At 51.5% G+C, this 16,975-nt stretch overlaps 1 protein-coding gene across 4 annotated transcripts in view; it reads left to right on the top strand.

Annotated features, from left to right (window-relative positions):
- SWI5 (SWI5 homologous recombination repair protein) overlaps positions 1-16,975 on the top strand; it is a 29,274-nt gene that overhangs the window by 5,256 nt on the left and 7,043 nt on the right. The window contains exon 6 of one of the 4 annotated variants that reach the window (XR_006655720.3): positions 16,224-16,353. The exons of 1 other annotated variant lie outside the window; for it this stretch is intronic. Coding sequence is in view for 2 of the 3 variants with exons in the window: in XM_045196818.3 (XP_045052753.2) it covers positions 1,336-1,400 (65 nt within the window). In the remaining variant the exon portion in view is untranslated. Of the gene's footprint in view, positions 1-1,335; positions 1,661-16,223; positions 16,972-16,975 lie in introns of those variants that run through there. 2 more of the 4 variants (XM_045196820.3, XM_045196818.3) reach the window with 2 other exon arrangements.

Raw genomic sequence — 16,975 nt, 5'->3', positions numbered from 1 at the left:
GGGTTTTGTCCCCGCTGTGGATGGACCCTGCTTTGAGGCTGCAGGCAGGTTTGACCATGGGCTCACCCACCTGCTGGACCGAAAACTAGGGTTCCCTGTCTTCCGGGGCCTATTCAGACTGATTGAGACACCATCCTTGCCTCAAGGGGCTGACTTGCTACAGAGGCAGAAAGTGCAAGGGTGACTCTGTGTGGCCTGAAGGGGTATTTTGTTCCTCCTTGAACCCACTCTCACTCTGCAGAGGCCTGAGCCCCAGCACAGACCCCTGTGTGCCTGGGCTGGCTCGGGCCACCCACCTGGCAGGTAAGGAGTTGTGTCGATGGCTTCAGCTGCATCACCTGGCTCGGATCAGTGGGCATGGACGGTCAGCAGCTAGTGACCACTGGTGACAGTGTTCAGAGCTGGGACTGTCTGTCCACTTGTTGCGTGGACTTCATCACTTGCTGCAGAACTGTCTGTGGGCATCCAGGGTCTGAGGCAGGGAGGGCTTCTCTGTGGTTCAGTGAGCGACAGGTCCCAAAGGTGGGGAGGGGAAACAGGAGGAGGGAGACAGAGACGGTCGAAGAGAGGGGGCCGAGCAGGGCCCAGGAAGGAAGGAGTGTGAGGTGCCTGAAGCCTGGCGGTCAGGGCGTGACCCCAGGGTATGGGCTCGAGTGGGCGGCCTACCCACTTTCGCTCTTCCAGTGAATATTTACTGAGCACCTACCCTGTGCTGTGCTACGAGGCGTGGGGACACTTTGGAGCACCAGACACTTGAAGGGCTCTGTTACGTGTGACTTCTGTCTCCGTGCTGGGATGGGGGAGGGGAACAGTCACTGCAGAGCACGAACGAACGAGTTATAGAACGTGTCAGGTGCTGTGAAGGAATCTAAGGGCAGAGATGGAGAACACTGAGGTCGGGACAGGGTGGCCGCTGGGGGTGAGGGGAGGTGGACGGGGGAGACCTCTGAAGAGAGCCCTTCCCTTGGGAGGAAACGGGAGCCTTTGAGCAGGAGGAACAGTGTCACCAAACTGCCAGGGCATGGCACCTGAGCCAGGCGAAGGGGTCTGGGCTTTCAGTAGGCGTGGGACGCCACGTAAGTGTACACGTCCGTCTTCAGCAGGCGGCTCTAGCTGCTCTGTGGAGAAGAGATGTGCGGGGAGCTGCGTTTGACTCCTCCGCAAAGCTGGGTGAGGGTTCAGTGAGTCTCGTTGGGGGGGCCAGGCAGGAGTCACAGGAGGGTTATCTTGGCAACTAGGGAAGCAGGAAGAAGGTGCAGGAGGGGACCTGGGTGGCCAGGGATGTGGCCCTTCTCCCTTCCGCTCCTGCCACTGGCTGGTCCTCCTTCCTTTCAGCTGTGATCCGAGGTGTCACCACCAAAGAGTTGTATCCAGAATTCGGCCTGGACATGAGTGACTGAGCAGAGGCTCACAGCCCCTCGTCCGTGGCCCGCTGGGGCTGGGGCAGCCGGACGTGGACAGGAGAAGCTGTGAGAACCCACATAGTGCACCCGCAGGCTTTCCGGCCAGACAGGAGCCCTTTTGTGGGGAGCCCGTGCCGAGTCAGGGGAGGAAGGTGTGTGCCCAGCTCCAGACTCCTGAGATGTCCCGGTGACACCCGTGTATGTGTATATGCTCCCTATTTGTGAGTAAACATGTGAATGGTTTTCTTTTTTATTTATATTTTTTAGATCTTATTTATTAGAGAGAGGGGGAGGGAGGGAGAAAGGGAGAGAAACATTGATATGCAAGAGATACATCAATTGGTTGCCTCTTGCATGCCCCCGGACCTGGCCCACAACCCAGGCGTGTGCTCTGACTGGGAAGCGAACTGGCAACCTTTCAGTTTGCAGGCCAGCACTCAATCCACTGAGCCACACCAGCCAGGGCTGAAGGATCTTGATGGGAATCTGTGCACTGATTCCCTCTCCTCTGGCAGCCCCCGTCTCTCCCGGGACAGAGCCTTCCTCTGTTTCAGCAGTCTCACGTGGGCCAGGCACCGTGCTACGCACTTCACATCCGTTGTCTCTAATGCTAAATTGCCTCCTGTGGGGTTTTAGTTTTGCTCTCCCCATTTTTCAGGTGAGGAAAGTGGGGTTCAGAGAGGCAAAGTGACTTGCCCAAGGTCACACAGCCAGTGAGTAGCAGAGCAGGGATTTGAACCCGCGTCTAACTCCGAAGCTGATGGTTTGCAGTGTTGCCCTTCTGGGTTGGGGGACAAGGGGGTCAGACCTGAGAGTGAAAGAGCAACATGGGGGCGACATGAGCAACATGAGTTCTTTCCTTGTAAATTGATCTACAGAGAGTGGGTTCCAGTCCCCAGTTGAAACCTCTGCCAAGCAAGGGTGAGCTGTCACTTCTTCATTGGGTGTTGCTTATCGCTGCCAACCATCACTGGCGGGGGTGAAACTGGGATGTTGCAACCGTCAGTGCAATCCAGAATGGCAGGGTTCACACCAGGCTAAATTGTAGTTTTCTCCCATTGCCATTCAGTCCCCTTTACCCCCCTCCCTCGAGCAATCACCACGCTGTTCTCCATGTCCATGAGTCCTTTTCCTTTTTGCTCAGTCCCTCCATCACAGCAGACTTGCTCAGTGTTCTGACTATTCCAGCTGCCCCTCTGGCCCTGTCCTGCTGGACATTCTCATAAGATTTCAAATGTAACAGAGGCCTTGGGGACAGACTGTGGTAAGGTGAAGTAAGTATAGTTTCTAAAAACCGGCCATACGAGTCCGGCCTGAGTGTGAGCTGCAGGTCTGCCCACGTACAAGCTGTGTGGCCATGGCCATCTGACTTGGCCTCTTTAAGTGGAAATAACAGTAGCACTGTATGCATCAGTTAACATTAGCTGCCTCAACAAACAGCCCCGAATTCTCATGGCTGACCCCAATAAAGGTTTCTTTGTCTCACGAAGTCTAATGAGGGTCTGGTCGCCCTCACCTTTCAGAGCTTCAACACCAGAACACAGAGCAGGAGAAAAGGTGGAGAAGACACAGCCACCCTGAACTGACCCCAAATCAGCAGATGTCACTTGTGCTCACATATAAATGTCCAGAACCAGTCACGTGGCCCAAACTGGCTGAGGGAGGCTGGGAAATGGGAGTGAGCCCATGGGTATTTGATGGGCACTGGTTGCTATCTCAGCCAAGAGTAGCTACCCTCAGAGGGCACCTCAAGGGCTTGGTGAGCAACTGCACAGGACCCAGCGCCTAGGAACAGTGGGCGGGCCTAGCTGCCTTTCGGGCTGGACAGCAGCCCTTCCTGCTCAGCGCTCTGGCCCCGCTCCAGACTGCAGTCACTGGCTGCATCTGTATGCCCTCCCAGGTTCACCAGGGAAGCCTGCATGCATTCTCATTGGGGGGCTTTGCTGGCCATTTCTTTTTCTTTTTTTAATTTATTTTTGGAGAGAGAAGAATGGGGGGAGAAAAAGAAACATCGATCTGTTGCCTCTCACATGCCCCTAACCAGGGACCTGGCCCATACCCCAGGCATGTGCCCTGACCAGGAATCGAACCGGTGACCTTTCACATTGCAGGATGACACCCAGCCAACTAAGCCACACCGATCAGTGCTGGCCATTTCTTAAACTTCCACATCATAATGTCACCAGGTTTTTACAACCACCTTATGAGATACATTCTATTGTCCCCATTTGCAGATGAGGAAACTGAGGTTCAGAGAGTGGAAGCAACTTGTCGAAATCACACAGTGGCAGAGCCTGGACAATAGCCCAGGCCCCTCTGGCTCCTGACCTCAGGCTTCTAACCTGGACCCCACACCATGCGGCCTTGCACTGGACTCTTACCAGACCAAGTGCCCGCTGAGGACAAGACTCAGCCCATCTCGAACACTGCCCTTCCCACCTGCACCCAGCATGTACTCGGTACTTGCCCGATTGAAAGTGGCGCCAGTCCTGTCCCATTAGGTCTTAGGTGAGAGTTAACTAGAGATGGAGCCAGTACTGGAGTGGGCTCCTGAGATTCTCACACTGCTTAGGCCCCACACAGCTGTCGCCTGTTCTGACCCACTCCCCTCTCAACTGCCCAGGTAACATCATTTTACAATGGAGGGAGAAGAGAGCAGGTAACAGTCCAACTTGGAAGGCAGGGTACCCCAGGAGACACGACTCCCTCCCTTGGGTTTCCCCCACCTCACCCCATTTTCTCCACATGGACAGTCGGCTTGGCTTGCCTCTGTTCACACAAAAAGCCAACGCCAGGAGTTGGGGAGCCACGGGCCCTGCATCTCTGCTCACCTGCCAGCAGGAAGTCAGGGAACTACGAAGTGGTGACAATGCAGTTTGATAAAAGGCTGTCGTGGGGTTATAAGAGCACATTTGAGTGGCACCTAAGCGACCTGGGACGTTGGGGAAACCTGCTGGGAGACAAGACATCGATGTCCACGCAGTAGAAGGGGTCAGCCAGACAAGCGCGTGGGACAGTCCTCCAGGCGGGCACGTAGCATTTGCAAAGGCCCCCACGCCAAGGGACTCAGTCCAGTTGGAGACTGGTTAGGCAAGGAGCACCCCTCACCTGCCGCCGTACCCCAGCTCTGCATTTCAGACCATTCTTTTAGGGGGGAGGAAGGTGGGTGCCGTTTTTATTTCCTACAACTCACATGTTTAATGCTTTAACTCTTTTGATTTAAAAAATCCAATAAAGACGTGAAAGGCAGACATGTAGGGGAAAAACCCGAAGGGAGTGGACCAAAGCAATAGTAATGCTATTTCAGGCGGCAGAATCGGTGACAGTTTCTTTTTCCCCCATCTCTATGGAGCACTCAGTGTTGTTACTCCGTTGGCAACGCAGCAGCGGTGGGCCCCACGTCGCCGCACCTCCGGCAGCGCCTCTTAACTCTCCGAGTTCCAATCCAGCTAGTTAATCCTGACCTTGCTGTAACTAATGCTTTCTTGTATTTTCTTTATTCTTCCCACCCCCTTTTTGGTATCTAATATCAAAATTTATAGCAAAGTATCTTTCCCTCAACTCTGCGCTAATTATTCTGCTTAACTCTAGCATCATCCTCAACCCTAATTCCGCACATTACTAGAAACCAAGCACACTTGTCCCTTGTTCCCTCCACCCTTTACCTCTTTACAAATTACAGGTAACTGAGAGTCCCAAGACCACCTATGGCTGTGTGCTTTGGGGGCGCCCTGAGTTGCCACAAATGGCACTAGGGGAGATTCCAGATTCTCAAGTTAATGAATGTGCTGCGGGTGGTCCCAAGACTTGCACCTGGGGCCAATTTTAAGGCACTAAATAGGACGTTTGGAAGGAGAGCATCATCTGGGTGCATTTCCTTCTTGTACAAGGACCCCTCTCCCACATGTCATGGCGCAGATGACCTCAAGGGGGCAGTGTCTGCACAGAGATGAGCCTAACCTCCAGGAAGCTACCCTGGGAATGTCCTGCCAAGCCACTAGCCACAGACTAGATTCTCCCAGCGCCCCATAGAAGAGAGAGGGTTTTCTCTGGAAACTGGCCCCCACCCACCCAGGTCAGTAAGTATCCAACCGATTGTGTGACGCATTAGTGACATTTCTCGGGGCCTGCCAGATGGTGCTGCCCTGGGCAGCTCCGGCATTGCCAGTGGGCAGTTCGTTTGACCACATCCAGTGTAAATGTGACTTGAAGGTATTTGTCACCTGGCACATAGAGAAGTTCAAAACACTAAGGCGATACAGCCTGCATACTCATCCCTGGGAAGTGGAAGCGGTCATTTCTGGGCAGCCAGACCTCACCAAGGTAGAGTCCCCTGATAGCACCCCACTTGTGCTTTGTTCAGGAAAAGGGGACACCTCAGGGAGGGAGAGAAGGGAGGAAGTCCAGGCAAGGGACCCAGTTACAAGCAAAGACTCTCAGAGAAGGGTTTAATGGTAGTGATAGCCAACAGTGACAAACCCTCATGGGTCAGCATGGCTAGGTGAGGAATTCTCATCCATCCCAGTTCAGTGTCCCCAAACTAAAGTTCGGAGAAGTGGAGTGACCTGCTCACAGTCACAGGTCCAAATTCCTGAGCCTGGCTGCTGGTGCGTTGTCCTGCCTCCCTAGCAGGGGCTTATTCTCTCTCTGGTCTCTCACCCCGGGGCATGCAATAATAAAAGGAATCAGAACTTGAACCCAGAACTCCCTGAGCCTTTAAGCCCAAGGTCTTAAACCACAAATCTCTGCCGTTCTTATTCTCAGTTGTATCTGCCCAAGGCCCTGACCTACAGCCAGGCCAGTGGCCAGAAATGAACAGCCTCAGCTTTGGCCTTGGGCTTGGCCTTGGCCCCTGTCTCCTAATTTCTTCCAGGAGGAAGTTTTGCTCTCTTCTCACTGAGTCAGGAACTCTGAAGGAAGGTCAGATCCTCTCCTGACCTTTAGCCCCATCGGTTTATGTTCATCCCAGAATCCCAAAGGATCTCAGCTGCGAGAGAAATCCTAGCAGCTAACATGCTGAGCACACGCTCTGTGCCAGGCCCTGAGCCTCGGGCTCTGTGCGACTATTGCGTGGATCCCTAACGGCAGCCCTGAGAGGCATATAGTGATCCCCACTTTCCAAATGAAGGAAATGAAACTCGGAGAGGTTAAGTCACTTTCCCAAAGAAACACAGCTTGAGCAGCAGACTCAGAGATTGAAGGTTTCCCAGGACATGCTCTTTATTTGTTTAATAAAGATTTTATTTATTTATTTTCAGAGAGAGAAGGGAAGGGAGGGAGAAAAAGGAGAGAAACATCGATTGGTTGCCTCTCGCACGCCCCCAAGGGCGGACCTGGCCTGCAACCCAGGCACATGCCCTGACTGGGAATCGAAATGGTTCTCAGGGCAACGCTCAATCCACTGAGCCACACCAGCCAGGGCTGGACATGCTCTTTAAAGACCTGGAATTAGTTTCTAAACCTCTGGGTATCACAATTATGTGAGAGGGATTATAAAAGTAAAGATTTGGGTCCCTAACCTCTCTGGAGGGATCCTGATTTTACAGGCCTGGGGCAGGCCTATTTTTTTTAATGAGCAACCCAAGTCTTCTTGGGACCTAGCCTCTCTGGTCAGTGTTTCTTAATAATTGACAAAATTGCTTTTAAACACCAGTAATAACGTCCGATCACATCCTTCCTCCAAATCAGTCACCTTTAAACCCATTTCCAGACCAACCGGCCCTCAGAGCCAGCTCTAGGTCAAACCCAGGTGGATTTCCTCCGGCATCTCCCCAGAGCCTCTCCCAGGCTCCGGCGTTTGTCAGCTCCGTTCCTGGACTGGCAACTGACCTGCTGCCCCACCCTCCACCCTGGCACCCGCAGACCTGTCCAGCTGGTTTGCCTGGGAGGAGCTTGTCCTGCTTGCCATCTTAGGGCTCTTCTAGGACCTGGCTTATTAGGGGCTCAGATAGTGCCTGTAGGGGTTGGGGTGGGGACCACATGGTTCTGGGCGGGGCGGGGGGGGGGGGGGGTTTCTGGCGAGGTGCCACTTTGAACACAGGCTTCTTTGCTGACCCTAAGTGGGCCGGAAGGCCCCAGGACAGCCCCACCACGCCGCCAATCACACCTGAGCCGCCCACCTGATGCTTGTCTCTTAATCAACTCCCACCACCCCCAGCAGCAGGCAGAGCCCAGTCTCACCCAGACAGGAACTTCTTTGTGTGACTAACCTGGGTCCCTCCTGTTATCCAGCCCATCTCCAAAAGAGTCCCACGCCTCCTGCTGAGGTGCTCAAAGGAGGCACGACAGGATATGGCAGGGGAAGTGAGATATTGATCATCGGTGGTGGGCCTGGTGTTGCGTTTGTTTTTCACCCTGCGACCCCACAGGGAAAGCTCCGTAGGGTGTGCCACGTACAGACAGAGGCAGGAGGCTGGGCTGGGGGCTCCACCTTACCAGGCCTCAGTTTCTGCATCTATACAGTGGGTACACTAATACCCTCTGCGGCCACTTCACTAGTGATGATAGATATACGGGCTGGTCTGATGATGGTAAAGATAGAGGCAAATGTCAGCTCATTATTATGATGATACACTTGTGTGTTCTAAGTATATTCCTGGTTCCCAAGGAGTGCAAGGTCCTTTTGGCTTAAAGTGGGACCTTAGCCCTGGCTGGTGTGGCTCAGTGGGTTGAGTGCTGGCCTGTGGAACAAAAGGTCACCAGTTCGATTCCCAGTCAGGGCACATGCCTGGGTTGGGTGCTAGGTCCCCAGATGGGGGCGTGTGAGAGGCAATCGATGGCTGTATCTCACATGTCAGTGTTTCTCTCTCTTTCTCCTTCCCTTCCCATCTCTCTAAGAATAAATATATAAAGTCTTTTTAAATAAATAAAAATAAAGTGGGACCGTAATGAGCCAACATTCTGGGGGCAGCAGGGTCTGGGAAGGGATGGGGAGAGGAGGGCTGGGAAGGAGTAAGAGAGAGGGCGCCTAGGAGAAGGGGGCAAGGGGACTGGGCTAGGAGTGTAGGAAGAGAAAACTCTTAGCTTGAAAGCTGGATGTCGGGGCACTGATATTCATTCATGTGTCCACCGGAGGGGAGGGAGGGAACCCATGGATACCTGGGGGGACTAGCAGGAGGGGCTGGAGTGTTTGAGGAACAGTGTAGAAGCCAATGTGAGTGCAGCAGCGATCAAGGAGGAAAGCAGTGGAAAAGACAGGCGCTGGGCCCTGGCTGGTGTGGCTCAGGGGATTGAGTGCCAGCCTGTGAACCGAAAGGTCACTGGTTCAATTCCCAGACAGGGTACATGCCTGGGTTGCGGGCCAGGTCCCCAGCTGGGAGCATGAGAGAGGCAACCAAGTGATGTATCTCTTGCACATCGATGTTTCTCTCCCCCTCTTTTTCTCTCCGTTCCCCTCTCTCTAAAAATAAATAAAATCTTTTTTAAAGAAGACAGGAAATGGGGCAGATTTGGGGGCCTTTTGAGCCACTGTAAGGACTTTGGCTCCTATTCTAGGAGACAGGGAAGGGCTTTCAGCAGAAAAGTAACGAGACCTGCCTCGCATTTTTACAAAATCCCTCTGTCCACCAGGTGGAAGGGGCATGAGGGTGGACTTAGGTGAATAGTGAGAAGTGGTCAGATTCTGGAAACAACAGCATTTGAAGATAAAGCCAGTAGAATTTGTTGATGCAAAGAGGCCTGTCACAGGTGCGCATAGTTAACCACCTTCTTGGTGATCTCGGACAAAGAATTGAACCGAACGCACAGAGAGTTTATAGCAGAGAGAGAGAGAGCAGATTTATTAAGCGATAGTACACCCCACAGAACAGACCAGCTCTGAGCAGAGATTGACCTCCGGGGCTGGAGGGATTCGATTCTTGTAGGGCAGATCCATCCTGGCTAGTTTTGGCAGGCTTTTATTGCACATGTGCAAGTAGTTGTGTTACTTTAAAGCTACTGCGCATGTGGTCTCCCACGATTTTCCTTGATTGGCCACCAGAGATGGGGACGGGGGTGGGAGGAGGCATCACACAATGCTAATTTATTATAATGATATTATAATAAAGCAGGGGTCATGTAGCGTCTTCTGGGCAGGTGCATTCATGATTCACCATGATTCAGTGCTTTTCCAGAAAACAGGAACAACCCGTCTTAGAACAGGGTCTCTGTCCTGTACTGCTGTCCTTTATCTTAGCCCTGGGGCACCTCTGGAGTTCACTCCCTCCTGACTATCTCCTGCCTCAAGCCTGCTAGGATTTTGGCCTGAGCGACTGGAAGGGTAGAGCTGGGATTTACTGGAGCCAAGAAGTGTGTGGGAAAAGCAGGGTGGAGGGGAAGTGAGGGCTTAGGCCTGGGTTCTGTTAGGTTTGAGATGCCCTGTCAACAAGGAAGTGGAAATGTTAAGCGACAGATGTTTGGAGATGGAGTTAGCGGGTTAGGTCAGAGTGTAAACCTGAGCGCCGGCAACGTCGCATACCAGCCGCACTGACAGCCTTGCGATTTTCTTTTCTTCCTTCTAATTGATCTGAGAGAGACGTAGGTGTGTCGTTCCACTTATTTTTGCGTTCGTTGGTGGTGTTACGGGACAGAGGGCCTGGCTCTGAGCGGGCCTGCCTGAGGCCAGCTGCTGGTATGTAGGTTTGGTTTCACAACATGAGTCCAGGTGACTTTGAGGATGTGTTTATCAAAGCTGGGGACAGTGAAACAAAGAACGACTTGGTACAGAAGCAGCAACAGGAGGGCCAAGGCTGGGCTGCCTTAGCTCCCTGGGAAGTCAGAGAAAAGGGGCCCTGGAGACAGGCTCAGGGGTTAGCCTGGGACGAGCTGCCGCTGCCCACTGCCCCCCTGGTTGTAAGTCTCATAGGGACCCTTAGAGTTTAGGACGTGCATGCCTGTCAGGGACAAAGAGGGTGGAGGGGGAGGCACTGGGGCGTGCCACCCAGAGGGAGAAGCCTAGTCTGCTTAGTCCTTTATCGGAGGGTTTTTATCTCTCTCTTATCTCTCCCTTGCAGGTGGGAATTTTAGGGGAGGTCTCAGGGGAGGGCTTCAGCAGAATATTCATCAGTTCTCCAAATATGCTCCTTCAGGGTCGTGGCCTCTACTGATTGGTCAGTGCCAGGGCAGGGGTTGTTGTCGCCCACCTGGTTTTGCTGGCTTTTCCGGGCCTGGAGCTGAAACACAGGCCTGGATGTTGTCTCTAAGGAGGCGCTGTGTCTGGCTGTAAACAGCTTGGCCAGTTTGTTCAGCTGTCTCAGTTTCCCCATTCCACTGGCCAAGGGGTTTTTCCAGCTGTCCTGCCTCAGTTGCTTCTTGTAGGTGCCTGACCGGGAAGGAGGCCCACAACCTTGGTGTACCCAGATGATGTTCTAACCAGCTGAACTACCCGGCCAGGGCAGAGTTTTGCTCTTGATGGAGGCAGAGAGACACAGAAACCGGTGTGGACAAAAAAGGGCCGCATACAAACCCTGACAAGCTCGGGGGAACCCTGCATGGCGGCCTCACAGACTCAGCGACCCAGGTGACCACGCAGGATGGTCCGAAGTGACAGCTTTTGAACAAAAAGCAGTTTATGATGGATAGTCACGTCCTAGGCCAGAATCTTCCCTGACGAAAGTCAGTCTTTACCTTAACTGAGCCTGTCTCTTGTCATTTGCATCTTTGATAACACACCCTTGGACTGTCAAGGTCACTTCCGTTTTGCCAAACCCCTCGGGCACAACCACCTCACCAGAGCTGAGCCCCACCGACCACAGAGCCCCTCGTGTCGTGTTAACTGCTGCTGGGTGACTACCCGCCTTTTACCGCGGGAAAGAAGTGCGTGTCTATCATTTCACCTCCTTATCCAATCCCAATGCTTCCTCCCTCCTTGGCTTTCTCCCACCCCTCTAATCCATCTTGCCTTACACTTCTTTTAATAATTTTATTTATTTTTTTAAAGATCTTATTTATTTTTAGAGAGAGGGGAAGGGAGGGAGAAAGAGGGAGAAAAACATCAACGTGACCTGCCCCACAACCCAGGCATGTGCCCTAACTGGGAATTGAACCAGCAACCCTTTGGTTTGCAGGCTGGCGCACAAGCCACTGAGCCACGCCAGCCAGGGCATGCTTCTTCTTTTGATTGTAATGTATAAAATTTTCTGGAGCATTTTCTCAAGAGGTTTTGCTTCTAGGCAATTGCTATCATTTTGGCTCAGATAAGCTCCTAACAGTTCTTACAGGTTTGGCCCTTTCTTATGTTGGCACCGGAGAGAGATGTGAGGTCAAGAGTTTACATTTGTTTTTCTGCTTGGGGCTCTTGGGAGGTAAAATATACATAAAATTGACTGCTTTAACTATTTTTTAAAGATTTTACTTATTTCTGGAGAGAGGGAAGGAGGGAGGAAGAGAGGGAGAGGAACATTGATCGGGCGTCTCTCACACAAGTCCCAACCGGGAGCCTGGCCCGAAACCCAGGCACGTGCCCCACTAGGAATCAAGCAAGTGCCCTTTCACTTTGCGGGATGATGCTGGTCAGCCAACTGAACCAGGTAAGTCAGGGCACTGCTTTAACCATTTTATTTTTTTAAAGATTTTATTTATTTATTTGTTTATTTTTAGAGGGCAAGAGAAGGGTAAAGAGAGGGAGATAAACATCACTGAGGTGCCCCTGGAGCGCCCCCCACCAGGGACCAGGTCTGCGGGCCAATCGTGAGTCCAGCCCTGGAATTGAGCTGAGGACCTTCTGGTTTGTGGGATGACGCCCAGCCCACTGAGCTACACCATTGGAGGCCGAACCATTTTTAAGAGCACAGTTCAGCGAGGTTAACGACATTCACACTGTAATGCGACCATCACCACCGTCAGTCTCTGTGGCTCTTTTTCTCTCGCGAAACTGAAACTCTGCCCCCATTAAAAACTAACTGCCCACCCCAGCCCCCTGCCCCACCATCCTCCTTCTGTCTCTGTGAATTTGACCACTCTGGGGCCCTCCGGTCAACGGTATCGCACAGTATTTGTTTTCCCGTGGCTGGTTTCTTTCACTTAGCGTGACGTCTTCAAGGCTCATCCATGTTGCAGTGTCTGTCAAAAGTTTCTTCCTTTTTAATGCTTGAGTAATATTCCATCGTGTGGATAGACCACCCTGCGCTCATCCATTCATCTGCTGGTGAGCGCTTGCATTGTGTGCCCCTTTTAGCTAACGCTGCTGTGCATGTGAGCGTGCACGTGTCCTTTCGGATATATACCAGAAGTGGACTTGCTGCATCACACGGTCATCCGAAGTCTAATTTTTGACGAAGGACCTGCTGTGGTGTTTCCTGTTTATTTGCTTTTAAGATACATTTAAGAGCCTGTTTGTATGCTGATGAAAGTCATCAGGTAAAAAGGAGGAAATTGATGAAGCAAAAAAGAGGGGAGAATTGCCAGGTGAGGCCTTGGGTCAGGAAAGAAGGTGGGATCTCGGGTACAAGTAGAGGACTGGCTGTGGGTAGCAGCCCCAAAAGTTTATTAGTTAGAGGAGGAAAGAGAGCTTATGGGTGTGGATGCAGGGAGGAGAGGAAGTGGTGCAGGGAACTCTTGTAAGTCCTCTTGCGATTGTTTCTGACTTCTCAGTGAAATGGGAGTCAACAATGTATGTCAAAGGAAGAAGAACTCTGTATCTTTATTCCTAATCACTAAAAACTGCCAGACTGGTGAACAAACAGTCGTATGTCCACGCTGTGGATTACTATGCAGCAATAAAAAGGAATGAACTCCTGATCCATCCCACATGGATGAATCTCAAATGCCTGGTGCGCAAAAAGCCAGTCTCCGAAGATTATGCACTGTTGTAACTTCTTTAGTAAAAGTCTTATCTTTGCCTAATCAAACCCTATCCATTGCTTTTGCTATGGAGGTTAACACACCTTTGAAAGGCCTCTTTTCAGTCCCCTCCTTCTAAAAAGGTAACCACCCTGAAGAAAGCAACTAATCTTAACTCTCCTGTAATCCAATCCCCTCTTTCCTTCTCCAACCTTCATTTAATCTTCCTTATGTTCCCTCCTTAAATACAAATACATTTAAAAAAAAACTGCAAAAACTCTTACTGTCTGGAGCACTTGAGGTTTTGCTCCCCAGCATATGTCCTCAGTTTTGGCCCAGATAAATTCTTATAAAATCCTCTATGGGTTTGGACATCTCAACATCAAGTTCCCAGCAACAGAGCAGCGGTTGGCCCCCGAGGTACGTGATGACTACTTGGGGGAGGGCTGAATTAGGAGATGACTGAGTGTCATTTTAATCCCCATTCTGTAAAAATTAATATAAGTGGAGCCACTTAAAAATGGAGTCAGGTACCCTACTGGTGTGGCTCAGTGGATTGAGCGTCAACCTGTGAACCAAAGGGTTGCTAGTTCGATTCCCACTCAGGGCACATGCCTGGGATGCAGGCCATATCCCCCAGTTGGGGGCGCATGGGAAGCAACCACATGTTGATGTTCCCCTCTCTTTCTCCCTCCCTTTCTCTAAAAATAAATAAAATATTAAAAAAATAAGAACAAAAGACATTAGCCAAAAGTGGAGCCAGAGCTGCCATTCCAGAGATACCGCCTTGCAGGTCTCACCCCTCAAACCTCTGGATGTTAAACTGGGCAGATTAACCTTTGGACCGGGCCTGGGGAAACATTATGTCAAAAAACAACTGTTCACCAAGATAACCTTGAAAGCAGGTATCAGGACTACTGGACTTAAAAAAGAAACAAAAACCCACTCCTTAGAATTAACATCCATATGTTGGCTTATCTGCACGTATAGAAATGCCTTCCTACTATAGATGTAATTGTTCCCCTTCCCTTTGTCAAATGCCCCTCTCCTTTTTTAATTTTTCCCCCTTGCCTTCTAATCAGAACACCATTTGGGTTTCTGCTTTCCTGAATAAACCCTGGTTGTCTTTTACTTCGGCATTTATTTGTAGGCTAACAGGTCTCACAGAGGTTGAATCACCCAGGCCAATCAGGGTTTGCGCTCAGGCCCTTCCGCCACCAGAGCCCAGCTCCCTGCGCAGCCAAGTGCAGGCAACTGGCCTACGTGGAAACCTGGGGCTTTGTCGATGAAGTTGCTGGTGTTCTTGAGAGCGCGCTTGGTGCACAGAATTAGTTGCACCTTCTTTGGCTTTAAAAAAAGTCTTTCTTGAAATAATCAGTTTAGTAAATTTTAAAGCTCAACTTACAAACCCCATGTTGCTTACACATTGGCACAATTTAGCGATTATTGTTTATTTCCAACCCTTTCAAGGTTAAAGACGCCTACTAAGGAAAACATTTTACCACCCCAAGGGGTTTGAGGTGGTTTTCCCAGCAGACTGACGCTGCATATTGGCCGAATATTTTGGCCCCGACTCAGGGGCCCCCAGGCCCCACAATCCTGAGATCATGATAGGCCACTCTGACCCCTCTTTTATGATCTGTGTCAATAAGGACTCTAGATGAGGCAATGTGACTGCCCATGTACCCCACATTCCAGGTCCCTAATTTTTCCAGTTGAGGTTTGCAAACCCCCTCCGCCCCAGCCAGGTGTCCTCCCCTGTGGATTGTATCCCACTAGTCCCAGTAGTGCCTGATTGTGTTCCGAATTGTCTGCCTGTGCAAATACGTATTTCCACATGTTTCCTATCTAACAAGGCCATGACACTTCGATGGGATTTGGTCATGCACATGTCCCCTGGCCCCAAGGTCTCAATGGGAAAATCTCACTGGGGACACACCAGGACACAGCTGGGCTGGGCCTAGGTTCCACTGAGGTCAATAGGGAGGTCATGGGTAAGAGAGATTAAGAGCATGGGCTCTAGAGCCAAATTACCAAATTCAAATCCACCCTTGACTGGCTGTGAGGACCAGGCAAGTGTTACCTTCTTAGTGCCTCAGTTTCCCCACCTCTAAAATGTGATTAAATTCCCCGGGAATGCTGGTGTGAGGGAGGGGTGGTGTAAGAGGGGGTGGTAGGCAGTGAATGTGGCTTGAGTCAGCACAGGCGGAGCAGGTACCCACTCGAGTCTCCTCCTAGCCGCCCAGAGTGGGGAAGATGGGTCAGAACTCACCTCTGGGGCAGAGGAGCTGGAGGCATGCCAGTAAAGGTGACGTCTTGAGCAGCTACTTGCTTAGAAATCATGGAGGGGGCAGGTCCTGTGGAGACGCAGATGTATGTTCTCTGTGTATAATTCCACTTTGTTAAAAAATATTAACCATTTGGGTTCATTCAACACACGCATACTGAACACATAAACAGATGGGGGAAAAATGGCTTCCTCTTTGCACACAGCATTTCTGACACCTAACGTGGTGTTTTCCACACCAAGCAATTCTGTGGTTCTCAGGGGACCCAGACTGGGTGTCCTACATTTCAACTCAAGTCTGACACTGCCTGGGGTTAGCACAGATTCCACAGATGAAGGTTCAGACGTAATCATGAGGCCCAGGTTGTCACCTCTATTGCTGACCCTGCTGACCGACTGGCTATAAATTGAGAGTTCCCACAACTCTGTCAGGTTTGATAATTTGCTAGTACAGCTCACAGATCCCGAGAAACACTTACTTACGTTGACCATTTTATTACGGAGGACACAGCCCCGGGACAGGCAAACGGAAGGGAGGCACAGGGCCAGGGAGGAGGGAGGGGCGCGGAGCTTCCACACGCTCTCCACACACACCACCCTCCCAGCACCCAGTGTGACACCAACCCAGAAGCTCTCTGAACCCCATCATTCAGGTCTCAGGGCCCCACTCCTGAGCTGCTGAGTCAGAATCCAAGAGTTAGGGTTAGAAGCTGCATTCTCAGAGATCTCTCCAAGTGTGTGTTTTTTTAAATGGACTTTTCTTTTTTTAATAACAGTTGTCTGGAGAAAACCCTGAGATGATAGTACGCGGAACTCCCAAACTCAGCCCCTAGGCTCCCCTTGGCCATGGCAGTTCCTCAGACTTCACCGCCTTTGACAACCACAACAGTTTCCAGGACCAGTGAGGTATTTTGCAGGACGCCCCACCCCGGAATACAGTGTGCTTCTCATGGTTAAGACGGGGGCTGTGGGTTATTGGGAGGAAGCCCTCAGAGGCACAGGTTTTGTCACATATCAAGGATACGCACTAGCAACATGACGTATCACTGTTGATGTTGACCTTGAGCAACTGGCTAAGGTCGCGTTTGTCCAGTTCCCAACTGATTTTTATGCGGGAGAAAGGAGATGCAAGGCAGAAAAGGCCTCTGGCCCTCCCTGTGACAACCCTCTAAGGTCACTGTTCAGAAGGGCAGCCACAGGAAGCAGACCGAGGCACCATGACAAGCACCTGACCATGACTTTGATCTGTCCCCACAACCACCCCATGAGGTGGGGGGTGTGGGTGAAGTCATTATCCCCACGTTACGGATGCAGGAGCTAAGCTACTGCAGCCCTGCGGCCAGGAGCACACACTGGCTCAGCTCTGCTCTGAGCTGGGGCTGCCCGGGAGGGAAGGTGCAGAGCCCTGGTGACTGCGCGCGGCCTTCTCCCCCAAGATGACAGCCGGGGCAAGGGACAGGCAGCGCTTTCCCTTAGGGCCCAAACCAGAGGCCAGCTTGTTCCTTCTAGTCTGAGTGGGAAACACCCA

This window comes from Desmodus rotundus, chromosome 1 (assembly GCF_022682495.2).
Source record: "Desmodus rotundus isolate HL8 chromosome 1, HLdesRot8A.1, whole genome shotgun sequence".
Lineage (NCBI taxonomy): Eukaryota > Metazoa > Chordata > Mammalia > Chiroptera > Phyllostomidae > Desmodus > Desmodus rotundus.
The sequence above is the reverse complement of the archived record's forward strand: the minus strand, read 5'-3'. Positions and strand labels throughout refer to the sequence as shown.